Below are 13,377 nucleotides of genomic sequence, written 5' to 3'. Positions count from 1 at the left end.
TTTTCCTTTACGAAGTTTTTGAACTTAATAGTTGAAAATACTTTGTTTCTTTGCATACCACATATTTTTCTCTTGCGTACCACCAGTGGTATGCATACCACTGGTTGAGAATTACTGAATTAATTTGAAAGTGGTGTTTATACTAAGTCTGATGTAATTGTAGAGCTAATCTGTGATTGGTTAATTTAAGGTTGTTACATACATAGAAGATTCTCGAATTTGGGAGAACAGATGAATTTAGGGAAAAAGAACCAAATCTAGAATGTTAATTTTGAGGTTGCCAATTATTTTTAAAGCAGCTATCATATTTTGTTGTTTCTGATATATACATATATATATGGCCTTTGGAAATTTTTGCTCATTTACTATCAGAAGATTGTAAATGGGTCTTTCATGAGTATTTTTTACATAATCAACTGTCATTGCTAGTAATTGGTCTTGATATTTTATTTTTATTATGTAATTATCAAAATTCTAAAATTTTATTGTATTTTACATAACAACACAGTTGGTAGATGATTCCATCAGTTGAGCGTAAAAGCTGAATGTCTTAAAGGCGGTGCAGCTGCTCATCTGATGGTAAATAAATAAATAAATAAAATAATTGGTCTTGAAATTGAACTGTAGTCTTACCTTTTTTGTTGTTGTTGTATCATGATGGTTAATCATTATTCTTATATTGTGAAATTCAGTGTTTATTGTTCTTTGTGTTAAATAATAGAATCCTTACTTGTGAGAAGAATCTGTTTTTAATATATAAATTTCTGCCCATATAAATTTGTCCGATTTTTTAATAATAATTGCACTTCAGTGTTGTTAACTAGTGCGACTAACTTAATTAGTGCGAGGCAGGAATAGTTTTGCATCTGAAATAAGAAGGAGAAAATCTGGTTCAATTAGTCTTTAAAGGATGAGGGAGGAATTGATAAAAATAACACTTTTCTTTCAAAAATTCTTGAAGAAAATCTGTATATGAATATTTTACTTTATATTTGTCTAGTAATTGGCTGATATATTCTTTAAGTGAGAACTATAGATTATTGCCTTTTTTGCTTTAGTTGTAGGAAAAGATTGATTAAATGCTTCCTATTGCAGGAAAAATAAATAAGGAGATATTGAAACATTTCTGCTAGTGATAATTAGAATTTTGATTAATTATAGAACATCATGTCGAAATTTTGAAGCCATTTCTAATGATAATAAATCTTATATTGAATGAAAATGAAAAAAATTAATTTTTATTTGGTGTCTTTAATACAAATGCTTTGCTAGCATGAGTTTGTTTAAATTCTCATCTTTAGGCTTAAATTGATTTAATTTGTCCCGCTATTAGTGTACTCTAGTGAGCATTCAAAATAATTAACTGACTATAAGTGGAATAATGAGAAAACTGCACTAAACTTCAATTTCATGAAAGGTGCCTTGGAATTCTTGGTCTTCAGGATTCTGGAAATTTACTTCTGGAAGCAGTTATTGACAGTGCTCGGAAACAAGAATATTCATGACTTTAATGTTCAGAGGATTAATCTTAATCATCATAACATCAGTTTTTAATTTGCTAATTCATCGCAAAGTAGTATAGCTATTAAAAAGGTAGATATAGCTGCTCACTACATTCTGCCAGATGATCAAGCCCTTAAATTAGAATATTTTTAGTTTACCAGCGAGTACTGCTGTACTGAAATTTCAAGAAGAGGTATTTAATGAGGATTTGAAGTTAAAAAGAAATGGCTAAGCTATTTATTTAGCTCTGATTCTTTCTAATAATCTTTCCGTATACTGACAATAAGGAAATTTCAATTTAATTAATACATTTACCTGTAAATAAAATTTAGAAAAAAAATCAAGAGCATTGATTTTTCCCTGCTTGTTTAAAGGCCTGGAGATCAGAAAATTAAAGTACTATGAGTAGGAATAAAATATTTGCTAAATTAAAGCAAAGACTGCAAGGTAGCACATTTTTACACACTTTTACGTATAAAATTTGCAAAGAAGGTAAATTTCTGAATCTCCATATTTTCCCACCTATACAAGAACAATAGTTTGGTTTTGAAGCAGTTGCTATTGTGTATGAAATTGTGCAGGCAGATTTCATTCAAGAACCATTTGTTAAATCAGGGTATTCTCCAATAGAACATTCTAAAGCCAAAATTTTGTTGTTGCATGTATGTATGCATTATATATCAGTTTTTATAAGCATTACCATTCCTTCAACTTTTGGGGGGGGTGAAAAACTGAATAACTGAACTTGCTAATAACTGATAACTGAATTTGCTTATGGACAACTGTTCTTCTGAAAAAATTTTTATTTTATTGACTGTTGTTTAAAAATTTCGATGTCATATAGTAAATTATTTTTTAACAAGGAATGGTATTATTTTGTCTGAAGATATGACCTTTTGTTACATTCTGCAAATATTTTCTTCAGTTTATTCAAGTTTTATAGACCATAATACATTAGATAAGTAAATTTGAAAACTTGAAGCAAATAACTTTAATCCTTATTTTTATTAATTTTACAGATTACCCGCTCTTCGATCATTGCAACCATCAATCACTGAAGAATTATTTTTCTCTGGCCTTATTGGAAATGTTCAAATCGACAGTATCATTCCTTATATATTGAGTATGGATTCCAGTGAATACACGCCAGAAATGGGTATGAAAGCATTGCATATTAAAACCAAATAATAAGTAATAAGTTTAATCTTTTAATGTATTTTTTATATTTAAACTATACGTGACAGCAGTGTATAGCTTCAGATGTTTCAAACTTTACAGCTTTGAAATCTGTAGTTTTGATAGATAGACTGAATTGAAGGCTTAATTATTCCACAGCTTCTTTTATGCTTATAAGTTTATTTTCAAATTCAGTTTATATATAGTATAACATGAGGTTAACGTACACTTATGTTTTAAGTTTGTTTTCAGACTTACAGATTTCTTACTGGCATTTAATAGTCATTACTAGCCTCTACTAATACTTAATGCACTTTCTTTCTGAACTTAACTATTTGAAATGGCCTACAAAGCATTAGTGCGAGGCAGGCTTAATGGTAAAACTTGCTAAATGGGTAATAAATGCTATAACTGTGATGTGAGGTTTGCACTTGCATAGCTATTGTATTCTGCCCACCCATATCAAGTGCCATAGCTGGTGCAATTAGGACACTGCACTAAAATTTAGGGAGGTACTGGAAAGCAGAATTTAGGACCTGCAGAGTAGAAGAACCAGGTGGACTAGCAGTTTAGGACCAGGTGACAAAATGCCTTACAACATTCCTGTGCTGAGTTAATGTTAGTATTATTTCTTTGAAACAACACTGCTCTTATACCCGCTTTTGACATATCTCTCTATGTTTTCTTTTTATATTCTTGCTTGGTCAAATGTTTCTGTTGATCAGGTATGTAGAAAATATATGTGTGTGTGCATAAGAGAATGTGTGCATTTGAGTGAAAACAAGGAAGATCAATAGATGTGCATGCACTGACTGCCTATAAAAAGCATAAAATGCAGACAAATTTACATGCAAATAAAAATAACTACTACTAAAGATGTATGTTTCTGTAGAACAGTAATAGCCAACTGATGGTTCATGGACTGTATGTGATTTTTGACAAAGTGACAAGTTAATAAAATTGTTATATTGTTTTGGTACTGTCCTTACATTTTTTAGATAAGTATTGGGTAATTAATTTTTGCAATATTGAATCAAGTATTCATACATGGTATAAAATTGATACATGTTGAATTGTAGGAGATTCACATATAGAATGCATGATTAGCTGTCTTTTTTTCTTATTACGTGATATATGATACATTTCTGTATTATAAGAAATTTCAGTTTTCTAAGCAAATAAATCAGTTCTTTATTTTAGATATACCTTTATTTTGTTGAAGTTAATGTGGAAAAAATCATTACAATACATATTAATATTTTAAATAAAAATGAACCCTTATTTGAATAGCATCATAGGCTTGTTACCATTAAAACTATCTAAATATTATTATATTTTACTCTGTAGGAAACAACCGTCTATGGTTTCAAATGATTTTGGTCTCCTTAAAGGTGGTTCTCTTAGAGAGCAGATGTGCAGTATGAGTGTTTCTTTATACTCTCAGAAATACTTGTCGCTTACAAATGTGGTCATTTTAAGGAAATGGTCACCATGAGAAGAGTTCACTGTAACAAGCATATTGTCTTGCATTGCTTGCTTTGAAAGATTCAAAGATTGCACATGATTGGCAATAAATTGAGGATTCTGGTGCTGCCATTTTAATTGTTCATTCTGTGGCAAAAAAAAGTTTAAATTGAGAAACATAAGTTAAATAAACTGAGAAACATAAGTGTGTATTAAAATATTCACAATAAATGTATTTACAGGATGTACTTCTCAATAATATTGGCTAATTATGTTTAGCCTGCATATATTTTAAATTGTCCCTCTTATGTGTAGAAGTTGGCTAGTATTGTTCTACAGAGTGTAAATATAAATTTAGAATAGTCAAGCAAAGTTTTCTTAGAGCAGTTCTACATCAGTAATGAGTAGATTGCTGCTTTTCGTAATGTGACATAAATCAATGCATTTAAAGTGCCGGCTTAATGATACTAATAGCTGAAACACATTTGAATTTTGTTATGTTTTCCTCAGCTAGCTGTATAGTTTTTCTTTAGAACCTATGAGAAATGCTCATCAAAAGTATTTCGACTTAGTGGAAGTAAAGATGCCAGCGAAGATAAATTGTGACTGTGATTGGACTATAAATAAATATTAGCAACAATAAAAATTGGCATCTGATAAAACTAAGCAATTTCAAACTGCTAATGATTTCAGGGATTTGGGTATGGCAAAAATCTTTCAATGAATGAATTAAAAGTTGAAAGGAAATTACAAACAAGTCTATTTATTTTTTTACAACATGCAATTTTCTTTTTTCATTATTAGGAAATATAACTGCTTATTCTATGTAATAGTTAAGAAAAGCAAAATTGACAGTAAAATTCACAAAATAAATCAACTCGAGATAATAAAAAGCTTCATTGTATAAGATGTTTAAGATAAAAATATTGTTAATAATAATAAACATTGATCAGCAGAGTGCGTTCATGCCACACCCATTTTTTTTCTTTTTTCTTTTTTTTTTCTTTTTTTTTTTTTTTCTTTTCAGATTTTCTAATATAAGATTTTCACAGGTTTTGTTTACTTCACAAGCTTGCTTCCATGGCATGTTGTACTGAATAAGCTGTATGGTTGAATTAGAAGATAATCAAATTTTGTTTTGTTTATGCAAAATGCTAATTGATGAAAAAAGATTTAATTTTTTTTTAAACTTATAACAAAAGTATAAGCAGTGCTTGCTGCATTTACTCTGTGTCTCTGTACACAAATTCTACATGTATTTAAATGGGGCACTTTAATCTTACATTTATTGTATGGTTCTGCATCTGATGAAAATATCTTCATTTGTGGATATATGTAGCTACATGGTACAAATTTATTTATTGCATACCGAAGAAACTAAAATGTCATGCAATTAGTTAGGACCGTATATTCTTTATGCAACATTAATGAGTGTATGGAAAGCTATTATATTTTACTTTTTTGCCTACCTTCGAAAACTCGATTTAGTGATCCAGTAGTAATTGATTACATACAGCCTTGTACCTTTAAATCAACTTATTAAAAATTCAACTGTTGTATGAACCCTGAAATTGTATTAGGGTAAGCTTAATATGCTTCTTTCAATAAATACCCTAGTTTGTTCTAAAATATATCCTTTTTATGTTGTTATTTCTGAAGTTCTAGAAATCATTGTGCATTTGCTTCGTGTGATGTATCGCTAATAAATGAGCATATTTGTTTCAATATTTTTTTAATTATGTCTTATTTTGTATATTATTCTTATGAGTTTTCTGTGTATGGTGTGATATGCATGTTTATTCTTTTTATATATTATTTTAGGTTCTCCATTAGGAGGACATGTGCCAGGGAGTAATCTTCCACAGTGGTAAGTTTGCATTTATTTTATTTATTTGTTATATTTATGTACTTTAAAATTAAATAAGAGAAATATGAAAATGAAATTAAAAATAATGGAAACAATGAATGGGATAATTTAGCTTTCTGTCTGAGCCGCGTGCTGAATTTGATTGACATCTTCCAAAGTTCTTGTGCCTTTTCCCTCCTACAATCCTTTACTAGAGAGGACTTTTAAATTAACAGGTTTTAAATCCTCTCATTCTGGAGTGATATTATTATAGTCACAAACTTTCATTGCTGGTACAGGACTTGAATCTAAACAAGAAGACAGCAACGTATAGTCAACCTCTAATAACCATCATACTATATAGACCAGTTAGTAACAGCTATGTAAAGAGGCTTAATAATACATAGCTTAATTATTTATGTTACTAGGCATCAAAAATATTTTCTAGCTTTCGGGATTGATTAATGCATTTTAAAAGCAGGAGGAATATCATTGAAACTCCACATCTCTGTTCCACAAACCCAGTAGTTTTCAGTTATTTTTGCCCCTCTTATTCTTTCTCACCATGCCAGAATGTCATCTCGTCGAAGATTTTCTTTAATCATTGTTTTCCAAATAATGTTTTCTAAATATTGAAAATATTTTATTGCAGTATACTGTAAAAGTACATATAAATTTGCAGTTTATTTGATCTTACAAGTATGTATAGCAACGAACCCTCTTATGCCAATTGCCTCAGAAAATGTCCAGTATTTCTAAGGTCATAAGCATCTACGTTTATGATTGTAATATCAAATATCTAAAATAATCATTTCCTAAATGCACCAAGGTAATAAAATATTGTATTAAGATGACCAGTGTAATTTACTGTATAGTATGTACTAAGGTGATGCCTAGTTTTGGTATCCAAGTAAAATATTTTAAACACCAAACAAATCAAAGATTTAATCTTCAGTTCTTAATCTTAAAAAACAAAAACAAGAACAAAAAAAAAAAAAAAAAAAAAAAAAAAAAAAAAAAGGGAAACAACAGTTATCGTTAATATTATCTTATCATTTTATATTAGGAATAATAGTTTCCACAGAAATAAAATTATTGGTGTGCTTGATACATTACTTGTTGCCATATACATTTACATTAATAATGTTTCATTGCATAGAGCTATTCTTCCACTGAGTATGAATTTACTAAATTTATTTTTCTAAAATGTAAAATGTCCTTTGAATTTATGTTAATTAATTTTCTCTTTAAATCACATAGCTCTTTCTACTGTAATATCCAGTTTTGTTTTTATGTTATCTGTAAGCTGAACAGCAGATTCAAGGCTGTTCAGGAACTAATAATATATTTTTTAATTGAATGTAAATAAGAAACTGTTGCGAATTATTTTAGCTATAGATCAGAAGCATGTTATTGCAAAAAAGCATATTTAATGAAGTTTAAGTTCAGAATAGAGTTGAATATACATTTGAATATGTCATATATGCTAAGTGAAAGCGTCCAGAGAGGTTGCTGGGTAAGAGGGGTATGAGACCATCGGATTACATTATTAAAGGTTTTTTGGTCAAATCTAGAATGAGGCTTTTGAGCTTTATCTAGAATTAAATAATATTATTCCTTACATGCTGGGGAAAATTATTTTTTTCATAATCTAAATTAAAATTTAATTAAAAGATTTTAAAATTTTGTTTTCTAAACCTGGTCATAATTTTGCTTGTGTGGTTTAATTCTTATAATTTTTCCTTTTTTTCTCCCCAGATCAACAAAAGTGACCTTCCCACAGTTTTGACATCATGTGTATTAAATTCCTCTTTCTTCATATAATTGTCTTTGTACAAAAGTGATTTTAGACTTTCTTAGTTCACATGATGCTGCTTCATTGTAGAGTGCAAGAAGACATTTTTGTTTTTATGTCCAGTTTTTTTAAGAAATGATATTTTAGTAAGTCATTGTATGTTTACATTGTGCAGTAGGGATGGGATGGGTAACCTAAGCTATGTTGCTATCAGCGATATGTTACTGATTTGTAGTTTTTGTATATTTTTTGTTTAAGTTTGCTCTTTCATACGAATTCCGGTGCAACACGTTTTTTGTATTAAAATATATTTTTATTTGTTCTGTTGCTTATAGAACCCATTCTTGTAAGATGTTTATTAGAGTTATATGTTTACACTGAAATGACTGAAGAAGTCATTTTTCAGCTCATGTATGTACTTGAATTCATTTGTCATTTGCATATCTGTTTCATGGGGCTGGAATCAATAGTTATATAAAAATGTTATATTTTACTTTTAGATGTGTCTTTCAGTTTCGGAAATTTCAACTGTATTGCATTTTATTCAGTCTGAAGTTGTTTAAGGACTAAGTAATGTGGTATATCGTATCAGGCTAATTTATAGTATTTTATTTTCCTAATACCAGTTTAATTATGTCTTTGTTTCTATAACATACATGTAATAGAAATCAAATGCAGTTTTTATAGTGTAAAAGCAAAATCTAATTTTTGATGCCAGCCACATAATCACTGTTATATATGGTATATATTTTCTATATATTAAGCTTGCTTGCTATAAATTTTAAGTGGTGTGCAAATTATTCTTTTGTAACAGAAAAAAATCAAGTTGATATATTTAAATTATATGAACTAGTGGTTATTCTCTTTATGATTTTAAGGTAATTTTCACTATTAGCACAGTTAGTGCCATTGAGGAAAAAACATTGATAAGAGATCAGTTTAGTACAAAGAATAAAATATTTTTTTAATGAAAAGCTTAAGTAGGAATTTTCTCTGTTTTATACACTTGTTGATTAAAAATATTTCAAAACCTTTCAGTAGCAGTGTATGTAGACATTTATTCTAGTCTCTATTTAAATAAGCAAAACTGCTGAGTAAGTGTTAATAAGTAACATGTAATTTTATGCATGACCATGCCCATTTTGTATATCTGTTAAGAAGGAATTATAATAGATAAAAAGTGGTGTTTTAAAATTTGCAACTCATTTATATCTAAATGCTCACTATCTTTTTTTTTTTTTTTTTTTTAAATTAAGGTTATGCTATTTTGCAAATAACTTCTTTTTTCCATCTGTTTAAATTTATTTTATTTAGGTGTTTTAATAAGTTTAGATTTTGTTAAGTATGACCTGAAAGGTACTGGTGCTGCAGTATTGATTTTAGAAGTTTTAGATCTGTGATATTCTAATCTGCTGTGACGTTGTACTGTGGTATTTCTATGATGTATTCTGCATGAATGTGTGATTTATCAATGTGTCATTATGAATATAAATCTTGTTATTGATCTTGGTACAAGTTCATATTTTGTGTGTATTTAAATATAAATGCACTTACAGCTTTTTCAATAAGGGAAAAATTTCCGATACTGCATAATCTTCATCTAATAGGATTCAAAATGCTTTGTAACATTTTTAAAAGGGTGTCTTAATGTGTTTTTGAAAGCTGCTATTCTCATGTATTCTAGTCCACAGTATAAATAATTGAATTTTTGAAGAACAAGTTTTATGATATGTTTTATGTCTATGTAAAGAAAATTCAAGCTTCATAACAGTGCATTTTTTGTGTGTTTATTCACAATATTTTTATAGTAAGTTTTTCACTTTTTATTTTTCATTCAGATAGTGGAATTGTAAATTTACATTGTGTCTTTGTGTAGAAAATGTAGTTTTTTTTTCATCAAAATTAAGAAAGGAATTTTGGTATTGTTGAGAGATTTATTTAGTAATTTTCCTTTTAAAAATAATTATTTAGTTGAATAAACTTTGTAGTTTAATGTTTAACAAGAAAAAGCAAGCATTTAAAAATTCTAATTATTTAAGGGAAGCAGCTAACAATTTATAGCAGATTCTTTCATTCTCTAATTATAAATATTTTTATCCCCCCCTTTTCTGATTTTTAATTATTCATTAGACTTTTAACAATCAACTTAACTTGCTTTAAATATTGATTGTAAAAACAATATATTTTGAGATTATAGAGAAAATAAATTATTAAATGCAAATCTGAAAATCATGCTTCTATTCAAAATACCATAGTATAAAGGTAATTCTTTGCCATAAAGAAGTGTCCTTAAGCATGACGTGTATCTTTTCCATTAATTATTAAATGCTTTAAACTATATACATCTACATTAGAAGTGGTTCTTCTGAATCATGTTTTACTATGGTTGTGAAATATGTCTTTTTAAAATCAGTATGTTATAGGACATGTACGTATGCCTATGTAAAGTTTCAGTAAAATGGCACTTCATTCAAGACTAATTTTAAAAACTCATGGTAACATTATTATAAATTAATTTTCTCTTGGAGAATTTGAAAACAGAAAATGAATCTATTATTATGTAAAAGTGAATGTGCAAATTTTCATTATGCCATATTTCTAACTAAAAATGGATAAAAATTGGCATTTGTTACTGAGTTAAATTTTCATAAATCTCTAAATGTTAGTTGCAAATCTTGAGTTTGGGCTTTCATAAAAATATAAGCATGTATAATTTTATCTAAAAGAATGCTTATGTAATTCTTAAATTTGTACAAAAATTAAAATATTACTTAAAAATCTGAATATATATATAATATTTAATAATTGCTAATTTTGCATTATGTTAATTGTTGTTAATTACATCTTTTCATCATCATTTTATCTGTTACTGTAATATCTCAAATGAATACTGAATGAATGAATACTCAAATGTATCTGAAAATGATACCAAATTGTATTCCAATGTTAAACCTGTATTAGTCATTGTTCTAAAATTATTAAATGAAAAATGTAACATCACTTCCATAATTATTCTTATATTCATCTTTCATTCATGTCTTTTAATGAATTCTCTCATGTTATATATATATATAACCAAAACAGTGCTTCCCAATACTGAAATTTTAAGTCAGCATGTTAAATTTATTTTTAAAAAATGATGCATATCTTCCTTTACCACAACCTGTTTATTTTTATGCTTATTTATTTCCTTTTTTGACCTCAAAAGAATTCTTCCACATTTGATAGTGGTGTATTATTTTTGCACAGAATCATATCTGTGTTTTCTTGTGATGTTCAATTAAAAAATTTAGATTTTATATTAATTTTTATTTCACCTGCATTTCAGAGCTTTCCAGTTTGTTATACCTTTTAGCTCTTTCATTAATAAAAGCATATTTAAAGCATTTGCACGTGTATCTAACTTTCATATTCAATTTTATATAAATCAAGATTGAGTACATTTACATTTTACTGTACAGGATTGCATGTGAAATTGGCTGACCCTTCATCAGTATAAATGGCACCCATTTTTCCATAAAATTGTTCCATTAGAGAAGTTTGATTGAATATCAACCTTGAATTGTGTTTGTCTAACCGTTCATTTGACTAAGTAAAAGTATTATGTTAAACTGAAGTGTTTAATATATTTTTTGTCTGTGGTGTATGGTTAATTTTCACACATTTATGTAAATTTATTGCTCTAAATAACTTCCATGATGATAATTTTCATATTAAAATTTTTTTAGCTATGTTTAACAATTTTAAGGGTCATACACATTGTATTTTGTTTGTCAGTACAGAATCATAATATCTGAAAATTAAAAGAAAATTGAAATTGGAAACTCTAATTGAAGTTAAAGGGAATGAAAAACATTCAGAATGAGAAACTGACATATGTTTACTTAAATAATTTGTGTACTTCATCATTGAACAAATTGGTTTTATTTATATATATATATATGTATACGAAATTGCATTTGAGTTTTGTTGAAATGATCTCATAGCTTGATGTTGAAGTATTTTTGGTGTAATGATTTTTTTATTTTTTACTTCAGTTAATTATTACATATTGCTAATTTAAAGTGCATTGCTATTATGTTCTGTCAGTTTACAGCCTTTAATGCATTGATGTAAAATGTGCCATGTACACAAATGAGCCTAGCATTTCTTCTGTTTGTATGGATGTATGTTTGGGTACCTAACTCATCCCTTTTATGTAGATTGCATCAAAGCACAAACTTCAGTATTTAGAAGTATCTCAGGTTTTATATAAACTTTCAGGAAGCAAATGCTTTTTAAATTTTCTTTGTTAAATATAACAGTTTCAAGCCTTGTCCATTTTTCATTATCATTTTATGGTAAGTCTGTCTGGGAGACTGCCTTGTAACTTTTTCATCTGATCCCGGTTGCTGTGTAGCTCAGCAAGAATGGTTGTATACTAGATAATTTATATGGTTCATAGACTTGGAATCCAAGGATTAAATATATTTGAGTGATTTTTGTTTCTTTTCTCTTATTTCATTTCAGATTTTCCTTCAACACATATCATAACGTTGGTTTAAAATTGTGTTTTATCACTATTAATTTCATATACCATATTTACTCACTTATTTCCCTCCTTAGCTTTTTGCAGTAATTTTATCATACGAAAATTGAAATTTTGAAAGATGTAGTTACAGTATGAACAAAACAAATAAAAATATTCATAAGTAAATTACCATTAACTATGACAATATTATTTATTTAAAAGAAACATTCAAAAAATATATTACTAAAATTAACCTTGCACTATCTATATATAGTGTAACGTTATAGTTAACTATATATATATAGTGAAACGTTAACTATCTATATATAGTGTAACGTTATAGTTAACTATATATATATAGTGAAACGTTAACTATCTATATATATAGTGTAAGAAGATATATTCATGTTCTTCCCTGAATCTTGCTGCTTTTATTGTTGTTCACTGCTAATCCCTAGACTGCTGCAACTTGCAAATCATTGTCATAATCTCTATTCCTGTACAGTTTGTCTTTCTGCAGTGATCTGCAGAACCATCAAGAAAATTAGATATCTCCATTTTATTGAAGCTGTTCACTATTGCTTCATCAATCAGAGACCATCCACTCTCATTCCATGAGCAAACCAATTAGTAAGATGAAAACAGTCACTATGTGGATGAATCCATTTTGATATTTAGAGAAGCCCATGCTTTCTGAATGTCTTGAGGAAGGGGAAAACTACTTTGTGCTAATAAAAACTAGGGAGAAAATATTCAAGTAAAGTTGGTATTCATGTTTTTCAGTCTTTATCAAAATAAGTATTTAAGATACACAGCTGGAATTAAATAAAATGCACTTTTCAGAGTTTCAATTGTAGAAAGCATTGAATGAATATTAGGAGTCTGGGCAGACCTGTTATAAAGAAGGACAATGCCTAAAGTTTTAGAAATTAAGAAAGGGATACAGAAGCTTTTAAATAGATAAAAAGCTGTTAACAATTTAAATATTGCAAAATTTATTAAAGTGATAAATTTATAAATAAATTTTTAAATTAAGACATAGCAAAGTTAAGGCATATTATAAAACACATACGTTTTTCAGAA

The 13,377-nt window shown here is 28.0% G+C and overlaps 1 protein-coding gene across 3 annotated transcripts in view; it reads left to right on the top strand.

The window, feature by feature from the left end:
• The window catches only part of LOC118187551 (nuclear receptor subfamily 2 group C member 2-like), a 313,745-nt gene extending 301,483 nt beyond the window's left edge, over positions 1-12,262 (top strand). For all 3 annotated transcript variants that reach the window (XM_085809580.1, XM_085809578.1, XM_085809581.1), the window contains 3 exons: positions 2,523-2,659; positions 5,965-6,010; positions 7,748-12,262. In XM_085809580.1, the coding sequence (XP_085665706.1) occupies positions 2,523-2,659; positions 5,965-6,010; position 7,748 (184 nt within the window). In that variant the 3' untranslated portion in view covers positions 7,749-12,262. The remainder of the gene's footprint in view (positions 1-2,522; positions 2,660-5,964; positions 6,011-7,747) is intronic.
• The last annotated feature ends 1,115 nt before the right edge of the window (positions 12,263-13,377 follow it).

Source organism: Stegodyphus dumicola, chromosome X2 (assembly GCF_044657685.1).
Source record: "Stegodyphus dumicola isolate Sdum_Otavi_A_Nest chromosome X2, ASM4465768v1".
NCBI classification, from domain to species: domain Eukaryota; kingdom Metazoa; phylum Arthropoda; class Arachnida; order Araneae; family Eresidae; genus Stegodyphus; species Stegodyphus dumicola.
This window is presented reverse-complemented; position numbering and strand designations above follow the sequence as displayed.